The following is a 16,515-nucleotide window of genomic DNA, read 5'->3' as shown; positions in this document are numbered from 1 at the left end:
GTAAGCAAGTATGAAGTATGTCTCTAGCATCTTCCTTACCCATCTGTTCAGTAGAGGTTACTGAATCCAGCCTAACAGAACAATACTGTTTAGCACTGAAATGCTTATCTCTAGCTGTCACTAACGGAATTCATCCAGGTAACGTCCAGTCAGAAACCCATCTTGCTCTCTCCTTGGTGGCTTTGTTACGATTCTGGATTCTCTGAGGCTTTAAGCACCCACCTGAAGTTGGAACTGTGTATGTCTCTGGGGGGTGGCACCTTATCCCAGCTGCCTGCCAAGGAACCCCCAGGTTGGCAGGCCCCAGAAAGTAGGAAACCAGTGACAACGATCTCTCCAATAAGCTTTGGCTTTGGGAGTGAATGGTGGCTGGAGGCACCAGGGCACTGCTTCTGTGACCCACCTTGGTTGGGCACAGGGCAGATACAAAACACAAGCTTTAAGTAGATTAGCATAAAGCAGCCTTTGCCTCCTGGAGTCTAGGATGGCGGCACCTCTCCTTGATGGAGCCCTGCCTGCAGCCCCTGTTCAGGAAGCTGTGCCTTTATGTTGATCCTGTCTGGTGGCACATTTTGCCATGTGAGTCACAGGGCCCCGTGTGACTCAGTGCAGAAGGGAAGAGACAGGGATGTCCTCTCTTGAAGTGATGCAGTTAGGAATGATCCCCCTCTTTCTGATGCAGGGAAAACGCACTGTGGCAGGTCAGACCTTGAAATTTAATAAGATTCTACTGAACAACTATACCAAAGGGTACACCTGTTTCAGACCCGTCTGAGGAGGGGTCAAGATGGCCACCTTTTCCCAATTTACATTGTCTTTTTTTTTTTTCTTTTTTTTTTTTTTTTTATTGGTGTTCAATTTACTAACATACAGAATAACACCCAGTGCCCGTCACCCATTCACTCCCACCCCCCGCCCTCCTCCCCTTCTACCACCCCTAGTTCGTTTCCCAGAGTTAGCAGTCTTTATGTTCTGTCTCCCTTTCTGATATTTCCCACACATTTCTTCTCCCTTCCCTTATTTTCCCTTTCACTATTATTTATATTCCCCAAATGAATGAGAACATATAATGTTTGTCCTTCTCCGACTGACTTACTTCACTCAGCATAATACCCTCCAGTTCCATCCACGTTGAAGCAAATGGTGGGTATTTGTCATTTCTAATAGCTGAGTAATATTCCATTGTATACATAAACCACATCTTCTTTATCCATTCATCTTTCGTTGGACACCGAGGCTCCTTCCACAGTTTGGCTATCGTGGCCATTGCTGCTAGAAACATCGGGGTGCAGGTGTCCCGGCGTTTCATTGCATTTGTATCTTTGGGGTAAATCCCCAACAGTGCAATTGCTGGGTCGTAGGGCAGGTATATTTTTAACTGTTTGAGGAACCTCCACACAGTTTTCCACAGTGGCTGCACCAGTTCACATTCCCACCAACAGTGTAAGAGGGTTCCCTTTTCTCCGCATCCTCTCCAACATTTGTTGTTTCCTGCCTTGTTAATTTTTCCCATTCTCACTGGTGTGAGGTGGTATCTCATTGTGGTTTTGATTTGTATTTCCCTGATGGCAAGTGATGCAGAGCATTTTCTCATGTGCATGTTGGCCATGTCTATGTCTTCCTCTGTGAGATTTCTGTTCATGTCTTTTGCCCATTTCATGATTGGATTGTTTGTTTCTTTGGTGTTGAGTTTAATAAGTTCTTTATAGATCTTGGAAACTAGCCCTTTATCTGATATGTCATTTGCAAATATCTTCTCCCATTCTGTAGGTTGTCTTTGAGTTTTGTTGACTGTATCCTTTGCTGTGCAAAAGCTTCTTATCTTGATGAAGTCCCAATAGCAATTCGGTAGCGTGGCAGGATACAAAATCAATGCCCAGAAGTCAGTGGCATTTCTATACACTAACAATGAGACTGAAGAAAGAGAAATTAAGGAGTCAATCCCATTTACAATTGCACCCAAAAGCATAAGATACCTAGGAATAAACCTCACCAAAGATGTAAAGGATCTATACCCTCAAAACTATAGAACACTTCTGAAAGAAATTGAGGAAGACACAAAGAGATGGAAAAATATTCCATGCTCATGGATTGGCAGAATTAATATTGTGAAAATGTCAATGTTACCCAGGGCAATATACACGTTTAATGCAATCCCTATCAAAATACCATGGACTTTCTTCAGAGAGTTAGAACAAATTATTTTAAGATTTGTGTGGAATCAGAAAAGACCCCGAATAGCCAGGGGAATTTTAAAAAAGAAAACCATATCTGGGGGCATCACAATGCCAGATTTCAGGTTGTACTACAAAGCTGTGGTCATCAAGACAGTGTGGTACTGGCACAAAAACAGACACATAGATCAGTGGAACAGAATAGAGAATCCAGAAGTGGACCCTGAACTTTATGGGCAGCTAATATTCGATAAAGGAGGAAAGACTATCCATTGGAAGAAAGACAGTCTCTTCAATAAATGGTGCTGGGAAAATTGGACATCCACATGCAGAAGAATGAAACTAGACCACTCTCTTTCACCATACACAAAGATAAACTCAAAATGGATGAAAGATCTAAATGTGAGACAAGATTCCATCAAAATCCTAGAGAAGAACACAGGCAACACCCTTTTTGAACTCGGCCATAGTAACTTCTTGCAAGATACATCCACGAAGGCAAAAGAAACATTGTCTTTTTACAGTAGCGTAGCCTTGGTGTAAGCTGTAGAAGAAAAAAAAACATTAAATAAAACTTCTAAGTTTAAAATAAAAGAGCCTGAAACATAAGACTTGGCTCAAAAGGATTTGTTGTTTGTTTTTTTAGGTTTTGTTTTTAAAATAATCTCCTGATGTCTTTACGCACAGCCCCAAGCCAGGGATCTTTATTATGGTGTCATGGCTCATGACAAAGCCTGTTTCCAAAGACGTGGGGGGCTGGGTGTAGGGAGCGAGGGTTGGACAGTCTCTCCTGACAGCCCAGAAGTCCGACAGGCCATTCTCAGTGATGTCAGGTGCATTTCAGTGCCCTTTCTTTCTGAGGACCCCTAACGCTTTGCTTCTTGCATGGCTGCCAGGTTGTCCCTCTCGGGCTCTGTGTGTTGTTTTCTGCATTTACTTCATGAAAGCAAGCATGGCGTGTGGCAGGCCTCCTTACCGAGTGTGCGGGCACCCTGGACTGACGGCCCAGCTGTCTGCGTGGATAACTGGGGAACCAAGGGCTCCTGGGCAGGCTTCAGACTCGCTTCTTTTAGTTCTGCTCATGTGTTTTTGTGGGGGGTTTGTCTGCCACCTTTATTAATATTGTTTTTCTTTTTTCCCTTTCTCTGATAAATTTCTCTAACTTTTCCTCACCTCCCGTTCAACAATAGCCATGGAGGGTAAGCACCTTGTGTCTGTGTGTCTGTCCTGCTTCTTCACACCTAGCACTTTGCATGTGACTCTGCAGCAGAAATCAGGAAGTCTGGGGAGGGCACTTTTGCTTGGCTTATCACCAAAAACAAAGTTTTTATTTGCCAGAGAGTAAGGCATGCACACCTTTTCAAGGACTGAACTATTCCTGTCCGTGTCTGTCTCGAGCCAGACTTGAATACCCGGGCTCCAGGTTCCCAGACAGAGTCGGCCCAAGGGTTCAGAATGGGCACCTAGAGGTTTAGACGGAGCGCTGGCAGCAGCCCCATCGGCAAACAGCTACTACTATGTACTACAGCTTAGTTATCTTAAAATACACACATACTGCCCTTTCTGTGCCTCGTGTTACCAATTTGAATGTTCAAATGCCGTTGGGAGACTTTCCTCAGGCCCTGCGCTCGCCAGCCTCCAGTGCTCAGCTTCTCTGGGTAATGGTCATCGGTGTCTCTGTGCCACTGGCTCTGGGGTGGGCATCTGCTCCTTCATGTCACCCTCACCACAATGGCGAGGTGAGGAGCCAAGGCCATACCACTGGCAGGTACATCCTGGGGCTCTTGGCGGCACCGCCACGGCCCTCACTTGCACAGTGTGGTGCAGGCAGATGTGTCCATTTCACAAGACTTGTATCTCAGCTTGGTGTAGTCGTGAAGGGGTCACACACGTTTCCATGAGGTGGTTTGAAGGCAGCCACGCTGAGCCATACAGTTCGTACTGCAGAGGTCAGACTAAGCAGGAATTCTTAGAGTCTTAACATAGAATGCTTGACCCCCTAGCTAGCTTCCTGTGAAATCCTCAGAGAGGCGTAAAATACATAATTCTTTCTCTTGGTGAATGATTCTGGGGGGTGTTGAATCACTACTCTGAAAGAATCTGGGGCTTTTAGTGTCATGTGTATGATTCCACTTCATTTCCTTTAACTGAGCTCAAAGTTATAAAAAATGATTGTTTCATTCACTCGTCACTTGGATGAATTACTTTACTGTCATCCTCAAATCGAGCTGTAGCCGCACAGACCAGAAAATCAATTGTGATCTGCTTTGATCTCTTTTAAAGACCCTCTCTAACCTAGCACTGCAGTGGTGTGCCGCCACCTTGTGGGGCCTGGGGACATAACGGCTTCTGTGTTACAGCTTCAGCCCCAGGAAATCAGCCCCCCGCCCACTGCCAACCTGGACCGGTCCAACGACAGGGTGTACGAGAATGTGACGGGCCTGGTGAAGGCTGTCATCGAAATGTCCAGCAAGATCCAGCCAGCCCCACCGGAGGAGTATGTTCCCATGGTGAAGGTAAAACCCAACCCTGCGCCAGTGGGACATGTTCTTAGAACCGTGGAAGCCACGGTGCCCCTCAGAGTCAGACCCAGTGCTTCAGAAGTTGTGCGTGAAGGCCACACACAGTGACTGCGTTAAGTCACACAGAACTGCTGTCCCTGACCCTGACACTGGGAGGGAACGTCCAGGAACCCCACAGCCTTTAACAGTTAGCATTTGCACATATGGTCTTGCGTGAAAAAAGTGAGCCACAAAATGGCATCACACAGGCTTATTGGTGTCACACCACTTACGTGAAGTTTGACAGCGTGCAGAGCCGTGCTGTGTGCAGCCTCCGGGACACGCAGCTCTGCTGAGGAAGCACCAGCGCACGCAGGAGAGCACTTGACCTTCAGGTGCTACCCCGGGGAAGGGGCCATCGTGGAGAAGGACGTTCAGGGACTTACCTGTGCTGTTCTCTTCCACTGAGGGGTGGATGTATGGGTGCTCACTGAATCGTTTTTAATAAGGGTCAAAGACAAGAATGAAAATACCATGCACTAGTCTAACCTTTCCAAGCTGCATTCAGGGGCTTGGTGTCCTGGAAGAAAGTGCCAGAACTGTGTGAGAGGCATGCCGGTGTTCGCAAGCTCAGAGGTGTTCTGCAGTTCAGAGTGCTATGAAGCTTTGCTCTGAAACTGTATTTCTGGATCGTGTACTTGAACACACTTTTTTGGAGTGTGGTACAGTATGCAGAATGTAAAATTGACATGGTTTTATGGTTAAGCCTCCAGCAGGGTTACGTACATTCTCCTTGTTAGACACCTAATCCCCAAAACTCCTCTCACCTTGCAGCACAGACACTGTGTCCCCATTAGCAGCGCCCCGCCCCCGGCACCCCATCCACTCCCTGTCCCCGTGACGTGGGGGCTCCAGGGCCCAGAGGAGAGGAGGAGGGGCGCCATGCCATATCTGTCCTTTGGTGACAGGCAGGCTCATCACGCAGGATAGTGTTCAACAGATGTGTCCACGCTGTGCAGGTGCACAATGGCCTTCTGACTGATACTCCATCAGGGGCCACGTTCTGAGCCTTCGGGGATCTCAGTCTTGGGGGGAAACCCCTCTTAACTTCAGATCAGGCTCAGTACTGAGGAAAAGAAATACAGAAATTTCCATAAAGTGTTGAAAAGGAAACAAGCCCTGGAACTGGGAGGAGGCGCCGCTGCCGGTGGGGAAGCCCTTCATGTGTGTCCTGATATCCGTGTTGTCTTGTCTGCTAGGAAGTCGGCCTGGCCCTGCGGACGTTACTGGCCACTGTGGACGAGACCCTTCCGGTCCTGCCGGCCAGCACGCACCGAGAGGTAAGACACGGCACCCCCTCCTGTGCTGACCTTGCGGGCGGGACGCTCCCAGGGCTCCGGCCTGGCTGTGATGCTCCTTCCGGCTGCTCTGAGGTTGTAACCCTCCAGCCACGGAGGCTGGTGGGTTGTGGCTTGCCTGCCAGGAGCGGCCGTTCACCGGGGAGGCGGTGAGGAGCTGCACCCTCTGGGGTTGCTTAGGTCCCACTTGCCACTGCCGGCTGCCAAGCTGCGGGGGTCTGGGCCCCAAAGACAGGCGACTGTGGGGTACCAGGGAGCATGGGTGCGAAGCTGGGCAAGGGCCAAATCCTTCAGCACCGACTCAAGTAGAGGCCGAAGGACCAGAGAAATGAGCAGGAGAGGCAGCCCGCCCTTCTCTTCTCCCTTGCATTTTTCTGAAAAAAAAAATTAGTTTGCAAATGACGCTTGTTTTCCACATAGAGCAGTGATTTTTAAAATGCCCTTTAAAGTAATACATGAGTTTTGAAATTTTTTTTAAAGACATTATTTATTCATGAGAGACACAGAGAGGCAGAGACACAAGCAGAGACACAGGCAAAGGGAGAAGCAGGCTCCATGCAGGGAGCCCAATGTGGGACTTGATCCCGGATCTCCAGGATCACGCCCTGGGCTGAAGGCGGCACTAAACCGCTGAGCCACCTGGGCTGCCCCAAGGGTTGGTTTGTTTGTTTGTTTGCCCCGAGTTCTTTTTTAAGGAATCAAAATTCACCCAAAATACTGTCTCTTATCAATAATCTCATTTTTGCCATTTTTAGCCATTTCATATCATATGTTGACCAACAAATGAGCAGACATACCTGCATTGTTTTAGTAATGCTCCCCGACATGCCAGCCTACAGAGGTGCTCCCTGACCTCCTCCAGGGGTGCCTGCTGATCCAGGGGTGCTCCCCAGCCTCCCCCAAAGATGCTCCCCGACCTCCTCCAGGAATGCTCCCCGATCTCCTCCAGGGGGTGCTCCCAGACCTCCTCCAGGGGGTGCTCCCTAGCCTCCCCCAAAGATACTCCCTGACTTCCTCCAGGGGATGCTCCCTGACCTCCACGGGGTGCTCCCTAGCCTCCCCCAAAGATGCTCCTCAGCCTCCTCCAGGGGGTGCTCCCTAGCCTCCTCCAGGGGTACTCCCTGACCTCCCCCAAAGATGCTCCCCGATCTCCTCCAGGAAGTGCTCCCTGACTCCTCCAGGGTTGCTCCCTAGCCTCCTTCAGGGGTGCTCCCTAGCCTCCCCCAAAGATGCTCCCTGATCTCCTCCAGGGGGTGCTCCCTGACCTCTTCCAGGGATTCTCCCTGACCTCCTCCAGGGGGTGCTCCCTGAGCTCCAGAGGTGTGCAGCCCAGGCCACACTTGCACATGCAGCTGTGTCCCTTGGAGTCCATGACTGCCCTGGCCCTGCTCGCCCTTCCCACTCCTCTTCCCTCCTGGCTCCTGCACCCACTTTTCTATTCTCTCTAGCCCCACAGCCCCCAGGGCTGTTCTCCTGTGTTTTCTTAGTTTCTGAAGTGATATCAAACTTAGAGAAGAGTTATAAGAACAGTGCAGAGAATTCCTGAATATCCTCGACCCAGTTTCACTGCCTTTTAACATTCCCCACGTTCTCTGTCTGTGTACACACACAGTCTCCTTCTCTGAACCGTTTGAGAACAGGTGGCATGTGGCACACTTCTTACCTTCCATGTTTCCACTTGCATCTCCAGTCAGGAGGCTGTTCTCTCACCTGGAGGGTTTTGACACCTGGGCCTCAGCACCCCTGCGAGGAGGAAGTTTCACCCTCTAGTTCAAGGCCAGCAGGGCTGTGTGTCCTGCCTGATGTCACGGCCAGTCTGCTTCCCACTGGAACAGGTCCTCAGGCTTCACCTTTCTGCCGGCAACATTTTGGAAGAATATAGGCCAGTTACCTTAGACAGTATTTATACCTAAAGTGGAACTGCGGGATGTTCTGTAGAGATTGAGGTTTCCTCCTGACGAGACTGAGGCTCAGGGTCTTTCAGGACAGTGTGTCCGAGGCTGCTGGTGTCCCAGTGACGCCCGTCCTGATGAAGCTGGCTCAGCTCCTAACTAAACTTCTTTCGCAAAGGGTGTGCATTCATCTACTTGAAACCACTGAAACCATTCTCAAAAATGCCTATATGCTTAGAGTAATTTTATATTCCTTGCCAGTTAGGGCATTAGCTTCTTCATCTGCTTCACGGCAACTTTATTGGGTCTTCCACAGTGAGCAAGAATTTTGCCAAAAAATGATAGTTCCATATGCAAGAGGCGAGAAAATGGTGTCCTAACAAGTAAATGTTTGCTGATAAATCCTGAAATAATCTCTCCATCTCCCCTGATTCTTATACACAACTTGCTCTCCTGTATATATTCTTAATTATTTTTTAAAAGAAGAGGCGAAGCTTTCTTTGACTTTGCTTCCTTCTATCCCAGTCCCTCCTCCCACCCCCTGTGCTACTGAAGAGGGCAGCCCATCCTGGGCCAGCTCACCCTCATTTCTCTACTACAGCCGCCCTGGGGGCCACCTGACTTCTCAGTGAGACCCCACTGGCTTCAGAGCCTTCCTCATTCACTGTCAAGTTCAGCAGGACCGAGGTGACTTGGCACGGCTTGTGAGGCCCTCCACAGAGGAAGCCAGCGTATTTATACAGTCCAGGCCAATTTCAGACAAATTCTCTGTGAAGTCTTCTGACCTCTCAGAGCAAATGGATCGCTGTGTCTCTGTTGGAGGATTCATCCCAGTGGTTATAGGTAGTTGTAGGCAGGCTTCTCCACCCTAGACTGAGCAGAAATGTGTGATCGACTCTTGCCTCCACACCACCACATGCCTCTAGGTAAGTGCTTAGTGATCATTAGAAGATTGAGGGGTTAAGGCCTTACCGATTGAACGAACAGATGAGGGAGGTTCTGAGCCACCTGGACCAAGCGTGCTGCTTCCGTAGGGCAGCTCCTTCCAGCACTGCTGCCCCTGCTCCCACCTCACAGCAGCACAGGAGCAGCACGGTGGGACGTCCTTCAGCCACTTCATGCGCAGCAGAGGCAGGTCCTGAGACACAGTTGGGGTTGTAGAAAGAGCACTGGCCTGCGAGTCCAGCCCAAGTGTTTGCATTGAACTGGAAGCCAGGAGCTGGACGACCTCAGCCAATCTCTTCCTGTCCCAGCTGTCCCCTCTGGTGGGGAGGGCTCTGGACTGGGTGGCCTTTGAGGTTCTACCAGACTGTGATTCTTCTATGGTTGTTTCTTCTAAGAAGCAAAAGTCTACTGGTCGCTGATTAATAGTCACTGAGGGCTTTTGTGGAAGGAGCAGAGGCTGCTGGATGTGTGCACGCACACACACACACCCATGGGCACTCTGTTGGCCAGTTTCCTGGAGGAAACCTTGGTCTTACACCCTGTTGTCCGGCGGGACAATTTGTTTAAGGGGAAGAAAGTTTCTTCTCCGGGAGGCAGCCAAGGATCAGTCCACGGAACGTGCCTCTCCTGACCTCTGTCTTGTCCTTCCAGATTGAGATGGCCCAGAAGCTGTTGAACTCCGACCTGGGTGAGCTCATCAACAAGATGAAGCTGGCCCAGCAGTACGTCATGACCAGTCTCCAGCAGGAGTACAAAAAGCAGATGCTGACCGCTGCTCATGCCTTGGCCGTGGATGCCAAAAACTTACTCGATGTCATTGACCAAGCGAGACTGCGGATGCTCGGACCAACGAGGCCACACTGAGGGGCCCTCCTTGAGGACATCGTCCCGCGTTCCACCAGCAGCGAGGGGCCCCGTGGTCCCCGGCCGCCGGCACTCACCGCGCCAACGGTTGTGACTGACAGCTGGTTGAAAATCTCTTTCATATAAGTTTAACCACATTTGATTTGAGTTCGTTTTTTTTGTTTGTTTCTTTTTTTTTTTTTTTTTTAAGTCATGGTGTTCAGAAAAGCCCAGGATCCAAAATGTGGCATTTTTCTGAGAATGAAAATTGTTTGTGAGAAGCTTTTAAGAATCCTGAAGAACAGACCACGTTCACATGAGGGTGTGTTTCCGTGGAAATGGCCGAGGTGGCAGCGTGTGGATCCTGATCCAGCCCGGCTGCGTGTCAGGAGACAGGGGACGAGACAGAGAGTTCCGGGAAACCCCAAGGGCTGAGAATTCTCTGGCGAGCCCCAGGGTCATGGCCCAGACTGGAGTCTCTGTCGTGAGAACACTCTTGAGTTGCAATATTGCTGACACCACTTTACAAGAAAGAATATCAGAGCTATATTTTGAAGACTTGAGTCATTTCAGAAAAAAACAACCACCCTTTTGTCTTTCCTGCCTTTTCCTTTCCTGTTGGATATGTGAAGATTTGGTTGGAAGCTAGCTGTAGAACACACTAAAAACTTTGTCTTTTTTCACCAGAATAATGTGCCAGTTTTTTGTAGCGATGTTATTTCTCATGGAAGCAGAAATGCTTTGTACCAGAGCACCTCCAGACTGCACTGAGAAGGGGCTCTGCAGCCATCCCTGTTTCCAGTTTTATATAATTTATAAAGAAAGATTAAAGCCATGTTGACTACCTTGCAGCCACTGGAGCTAACGAACCCTTCATTGCATCTGTCTTCCCAGGAGAGAATTCAGCAAAGCAGAGAGATTTGGTTTTCTTTTGATGTGCAGTTACACCATCCATTCTGTTAAATAATTTTGAAAAATATACCCTCCCTTTAGTTTGTCGGGGGATATAAATTATTCTCAGGAAGAATATAATGAACTGTACAGTTACTTTGACCTATTAAAAAGGTGTTACCAGTAAAGTTCGTGGTGTAATATCCTTTCTTTTGGTTCCTTCAAACCGTTTACAATTGTTCAGGTGACTTGCCAGATAAAATACTGTACAGGAAAGTTCTTGATAACTACTGGTGTCTCTTCTTTCTCTGTCTTCGGACAAGTCAAGGATATTACCACAGCCGGATGGCTGACGAGTCAGCCCTGCTGTTCCCTCTGCAGCTGAGGTCTCTGAGCACACAGCCCTGGGCTCCGCAGGCAGGGACAAGCCGGAGCGGGCTCCCGGGGGGAGGGAGGGGGCGGATGTTCCCCCGGACAAACACATTCTCGCAGGGCCAGAGTCCATTCCCCCGGTGCCTAGAGGACGTTTGCTTCCTCTGAGAAAGAGGCCAAGGGGTGTTACTCTGAGCTCCTCTCACTCTCAGGTGTCCTGCAGCCTCTCAGGTCCCGGTCCCTCATCTCTGTGGGGGTGACCGTGACGATTAGCTAAGACCGGCCCAGGTAAGGGGTGACGCCTCCGCATCCCCCACAGAGGGGCTTGCTGTCGGGCCAGTGGCCCTGGGGAAGGGGATCCAGCAGCCTCGAGTCAAGAGCCACTGCCTCAGATGGAGCGTCTACTTGAAGTTGATATTTTGCCTCCTGATCGGACTCTTCCTCTAGTGTGGAGAACGGCAGATCGGTCTCATGCATCCTGAGGATCAAAAAGGTGTCAGCGCGTGAGCTGGGGGCCAGGCAACAGCGGCCCATGGTGCACTGGCTCAGGGCCCAAGGGACCGTGAGAAGGACCTCAGGTGACTCAGCCGTGTCATCCCGCGGATGATCCATGGGCAGCATTTCAAGGCTGGGCTGTGTTAGACAGGAGCGGCGCTAAAGAAAGTGAACGTCCCCCTGTGCACAACCTCAACCTCTGTTTTTCTCCCACTGAGTATTTTTCTATATAACATTATTTTAATTAAAGGGTACTTTATTTTTTTAAAGATTTTATTTATTTGAGAGAGGTGAGCAGTGGGAGAAGTAGATGCCCACGGAGCAGGGAGCCCGACGTGGGACTAGATCCCAGGACCCTGGGACCACGACCTGAGCTGAAGGCAGACACCCAACGGACTGAACCCCCCAGCACCCCCAAAGAGTACTTTAGATGGAGTAAAGGCCACAGCCACGCGGAGCTTACTGAAGTTTCACAGCGCAACACACTCTGGTCACTGACACCTGGAATCAGAAACGGCATCGTGCTTATGTCCCCAGTGGCCGCTTGCCCAGGAGGGCGGCAGGCACCGTCTTCTGTCCACTTACTGAGACCTAGTCCACGTACGGTAAACCCAGGGAGGAGACTGCTGGGTGACCTTCGGCAGGTGCATCAGCCCTCCCGGGACCAGCACAGAGCCGGGGAGACGCTGGGCTCCCTCGGGACGCCCTGCCCCCCCGCTGGCCCCATTACCCCTCCAGCGCTAAACCTCGAACCGCCTGTAGCATGCGCCGCCCGCACTCTCTCGGGGTAACCTGTGTATTTGTCATGTCCTCCGCGGCGTGGCTGGGTCACAGCCGGTTTCCCCGGGGGCACCTGCTGATGGCGGCACCTTGGAGCTGTTCTCAGCAGGACTGAAGCCGCTGTGGGCGTGTCTGCGCGTAGCAAACCCTTCCTGTTCCTCCGGGGCAAACCGCGATTAGTGGCATTTGTGGAATTTATGGTCAGTGTATGTGTAGCTTGATGAAAAACTGCCAGGCCGTTTCCGGAGGGCTGGTGCCCTGCCCTGCTCCGGCCAGCGGGGGCCAGACCTTCCCGGTGCCACCCTGTCACCACCCCTGGTCCTCCTGTTCTCCCTGGCTTCAGACTCCGCGGCGGGCGCGTGTGCGGCCTCCTCTGCCGGTGTTTCCCAGGGGCCGGCGACGTTTAACCTTTCTGTGCCTACGGCCTCTTCCTGAACTCTTCTGTGAAACATCTGCACAAATATTTTGCCTTTTCTGAAATTGGGCTGTTCTGCGTTTCCATTACTGAGCAGTAGGACTTCCTGACGTGTCCCGGATGCCGGCCTTCCATCAGACACCTGTCTATTTTCTCCCATTCTGGAGCAGGGCTGTTCATTTGCCCCCTTAGAGTCTCCAACCACCTTTCAGCGCCTCGATTTCGGACTTCCAGCCTCCAGAACTGGGAGAAAATCAATTTCCAGTTCGGGGTTCTTCGTCACAGAGGCCCCAGGACCCTCGTCCCACCTCTAAGTACTTCAACACCCCTCTCCTGAGAGCGAAGACATTTATTTCCATAAATACAGTTCGGGTATCACACTCAGAAAATGTCACATTGTCTCACAGGCCATCAGTCGTGTCCTTCATATCATTTTCCCCCAAATCCAAAATCCAGTCGAGGAGCAAGCTTTGCATTTAGTTGTGCTGTTTCCTTGGTGGCGCTGGTGTCCGGGAATTTTCCAAGCTCTTTGTCAAACACAGCGTCATTTGAAATTAAGTTACATACACTTACAATTAAATTCTATTTCACAGATGATGAACACACCCAAGTCCGCACTTCCTTGCTACGGTTCCGCATCTCGGTGTTCAGTCCTCAGGGTCGCATGTATCAGCCTGACCGTGTACTCTGTGCGTCTCTTCTTGCGGCAGCGTCCCCTGACGTCACTGTGGCAGCGTGATACTGGCTGGCTGGATTGGGGGGCATTTCTGCTGTGGACATTGGCAAACGCTGCAACTCAGGGCTTCTCTTCCCCTGGGAACCTGTCGCTCAGCATTTGCCTGCGCGATGCCCTTTGAGGGCGGTCGGTGTGAAGGACGCAGGCCTGTGCTGGACGATGACCCGGTTTGGGTCATTGTTGGATTCAGGGAGGCCAGCGCACGGTGGGGATGTGGCAGTGGCTAGTGCTGGTTCATCCCTCGACGCCGAGGGTGGCGTGGCCGGTGGTGGTCTAGGTGTGCTCCGGAGACAGCGCGGCGCCCCCGGGGACCCCGCGGGGCTGGCTTGTGTCCTGTTGCTACTCAGGCCGGCGGCCCTGTGGCAGGGGGACACCCGGCCACCCCCACTGCTGCAGGGACGGGCCTGGGGTGCTGCCCCCCTGTTTTGCCCTGCTTCACACATTTCCTGGGTGACGTGGAGGGCGGCCACCTGAGCAGCCTTCTCGTGGGCGCATCTGTAAGGTGTGGCCCGCCCTTTCCGCAAGTGGGTCCCTTCATGGGGCCACGTCAGGCTGCCGCCACAGCCTCACAAATGCGTCCCCGTCAGCCCTGCTGGGCGGGCACAGGAAGGAAAGGCTGCAGCCAGAATTGTCCTTGGAGCGGGGCCTCTGGAGCCTCTGCCAGGACCCCACAGATGGGGGTCCCAGTGGCAGCTCCTCCCCGAGCACGAGGGGAAGGGGGCCTCCTCAGTACCCGCACAAGGTCACAGAATTTAACTGCCTTTCTGAAAAACGGGAGTGCACATCTGGGTGAGGGAAATCCTGCAGAACCTGCGGGAGGCAGGGGGGCTCCACACCCCTTGGGCTCAGGTCATGATCCCGGTCCTGGGCTGGAGCCCCGCATCATCAGGCTCCCTGCGCCTCCCTCTGCTCCTCCTGCTCGTGCTCGCTTTTTCTCCTCTCAAATAAATACAATCTATAAAAACAACAAAAACCACAAAGCCGCTGAGTTTGATACAAGCTTAATGTCACTTCCTTTGAGAATTAACTCCTCTCTCTCGGCTTGAGATACTGAACAAGCGACCCCTGGCCTCATGGGAACCTGCGGGTGTACTTTTCACCCGAGAAAGTTCAGATGTCAACGAGAGAACGTTCTAGGTGAGATGGAGAAGTGCGCGCACAGACCTCTTCTCGTAACTTCCGCGGGGAGGAACGCCCTTGGCCCGATCTCACGACCTGAGGTCATGACCTTGTTCCATGCAGCATGCAGGGTGGTAGCCTGTCCTCTCTAGTTCCCTCCATTTGTCAGCGCGGAGCCCTTTTTCCGTCCACGGAGACAGATCCACGCTGATGTGGCGGGAGTCCCCGCGGGGATCCTCCAGGGCCCTCCACGGTGACAGCTCGTCCCTTCAGGGCGACATCTACATTATCTGGAGCGGAGACTGGTCGTCACTCTCGAGGGAGATGCAGCAAAGAGCCATTTGAGGCATTTGAAACCCTCAGCCAGGGGAGGAAAGCACTGTGCCCGCCGTAGAACTGGCAGCCTGTCTGGAGTGTGCAAGACCCGCTGTGCCTGTAGAGACGCTGCTCGCTGTCATTCGGGTTAGCGACGCACACATGATGACACGAAGAGGCCTAAATACTTACTGCAGGTGAGGATAACCCACATCCCCTGGAGATGAAATGCAGCGGTTAGGATGTTTCATTTACCTGTTTTCTGTGCTTTTTCATTTGTATTTGATTCTTGAAGGAAAACTAATTCAAAATAGTAGATTGACCGTGTTTTCACACTGAGAAAATGTATTGCTCACTTTTACTTACGCTGTGAGCACGGGGAGGGAGGAGCAGAGGGAGAGAATCTCAAGCAGACTCCCTGCTGAGCAGTCTCCCCTCTCCTCCCCCCCCAACGCCCGGTCCAGGCTCGATCTCACGACCCTGAGATCATGACCTGAGCTGAAACCAAGAGGCAGACATTTAACCGACTGACCACCCAGGTGCCCCTCTCCCAGGTGCCTTTCTGCACCGAGTAGCCTCACTGGGAACACTGTCCGTTTGCACAGCAGTGTGCATCTACTGGCCAGGGTAATGTGTTTGACATGTTTTCACAAATGCTGTTGCGAGGGATACTCCTTAGGTTAGGGGCAAATTAACAGTAACTTCCTGCCTGTCACCAGGGATTATGCACTACGGCTGACTGTGACCTGGGGTTATATACTGCAGATGACCAGGAACGAGGGTTACACACTGCTGCTGACCCTGCACAGGGACTACGCGCTACAGCTGAGTGTGCACCAGGGATTATACACTAGATGACGGTGCATGAGGATTCTGCACTACAGCTGGCTATGTGCCGGCCATCCAGTAGAACAGTTTATTATATATTAGGAATTCAAGATAACGGCAAATTATATGCCTTTTGATATGAACATGGGGGTGAACAGCATGTCGCTGAGGTCTCAGGAAAATAAAGAATCACCAAGAAGACCCAGGGAAGCCCACAGTATAGGAGTCAGAGGACAGACAGACATACGAGCCTGTTGGGACTGTGGGATGGAGGTCAGAGTCCCAGAAGCTGAAATGGGAGGCAGCAGCAAGGCCGCGGTGGGGCTGGCAGTGGTAGGACGGGCGATGTGGATGATAGATGAGCAGTGTGGTATTTGACGATTGACGGCACGCTGCAGCCAACAGCACTCACGGTGCCAGCATCTCCTTGAACTCACCGCCCCCCAGGAAGAACGATTCTTATCCCCCTTCTACAGGTGGAGAAACTGAGGCACAGAGTTGTGCCCCAGGATCAATTACAAGACCAAGATGCCAATTTTAACCACTTCTCTTCAATCTAGTGATGGAGTTCTAGCCACAGCAATAAGGCAAGAAAATAAAAGTCCCCGACATTGGAAAGGGAGAAGTAAAGCGATCTCTAGTGGCGCGTGACTGATCCCATACATAGAAAACCCTTTAAAACACACACAAAAAAAAAATAAAAATAAAAATAAAAAATAAAACACACACACACACACACACAATCTTAAAGGGGATAAACAGGCACCTGGCTGGCTCACTTGGTAGGACCTGCAACTCTTGCTCTCAGGGATGTAAGTTCAAGCCCCATGTTGGGTGGAGAGATTCCTTAA

At 51.2% G+C, this 16,515-nt stretch overlaps 1 protein-coding gene across 24 annotated transcripts in view; it reads left to right on the top strand.

Moving 5' to 3' along the window:
* Nucleotides 1–10,792, top strand: part of PTK2 (protein tyrosine kinase 2) — a 267,646-nt gene extending 256,854 nt beyond the window's left edge. For 23 of the 24 annotated variants that reach the window (XM_077847404.1, XM_077847401.1, XM_077847398.1 and 20 more), the window contains 3 exons: nucleotides 4,535–4,690; nucleotides 5,935–6,015; nucleotides 9,522–10,792. In XM_077847404.1, the coding sequence (XP_077703530.1) occupies nucleotides 4,535–4,690; nucleotides 5,935–6,015; nucleotides 9,522–9,734 (450 nt within the window). In that variant the 3' untranslated portion in view covers nucleotides 9,735–10,792. Of the gene's footprint in view, nucleotides 1–114; nucleotides 805–4,534; nucleotides 4,691–5,934; nucleotides 6,016–9,521 lie in introns of those variants that run through there. The other variant, XM_077847396.1, reaches the window with a different exon arrangement.
* The last annotated feature ends 5,723 nt before the right edge of the window (nucleotides 10,793–16,515 follow it).

This window comes from Canis aureus, chromosome 14 (assembly GCF_053574225.1).
Source record: "Canis aureus isolate CA01 chromosome 14, VMU_Caureus_v.1.0, whole genome shotgun sequence".
NCBI classification, from domain to species: Eukaryota; Metazoa; Chordata; class Mammalia; order Carnivora; family Canidae; genus Canis; species Canis aureus.
This window is presented reverse-complemented; position numbering and strand designations above follow the sequence as displayed.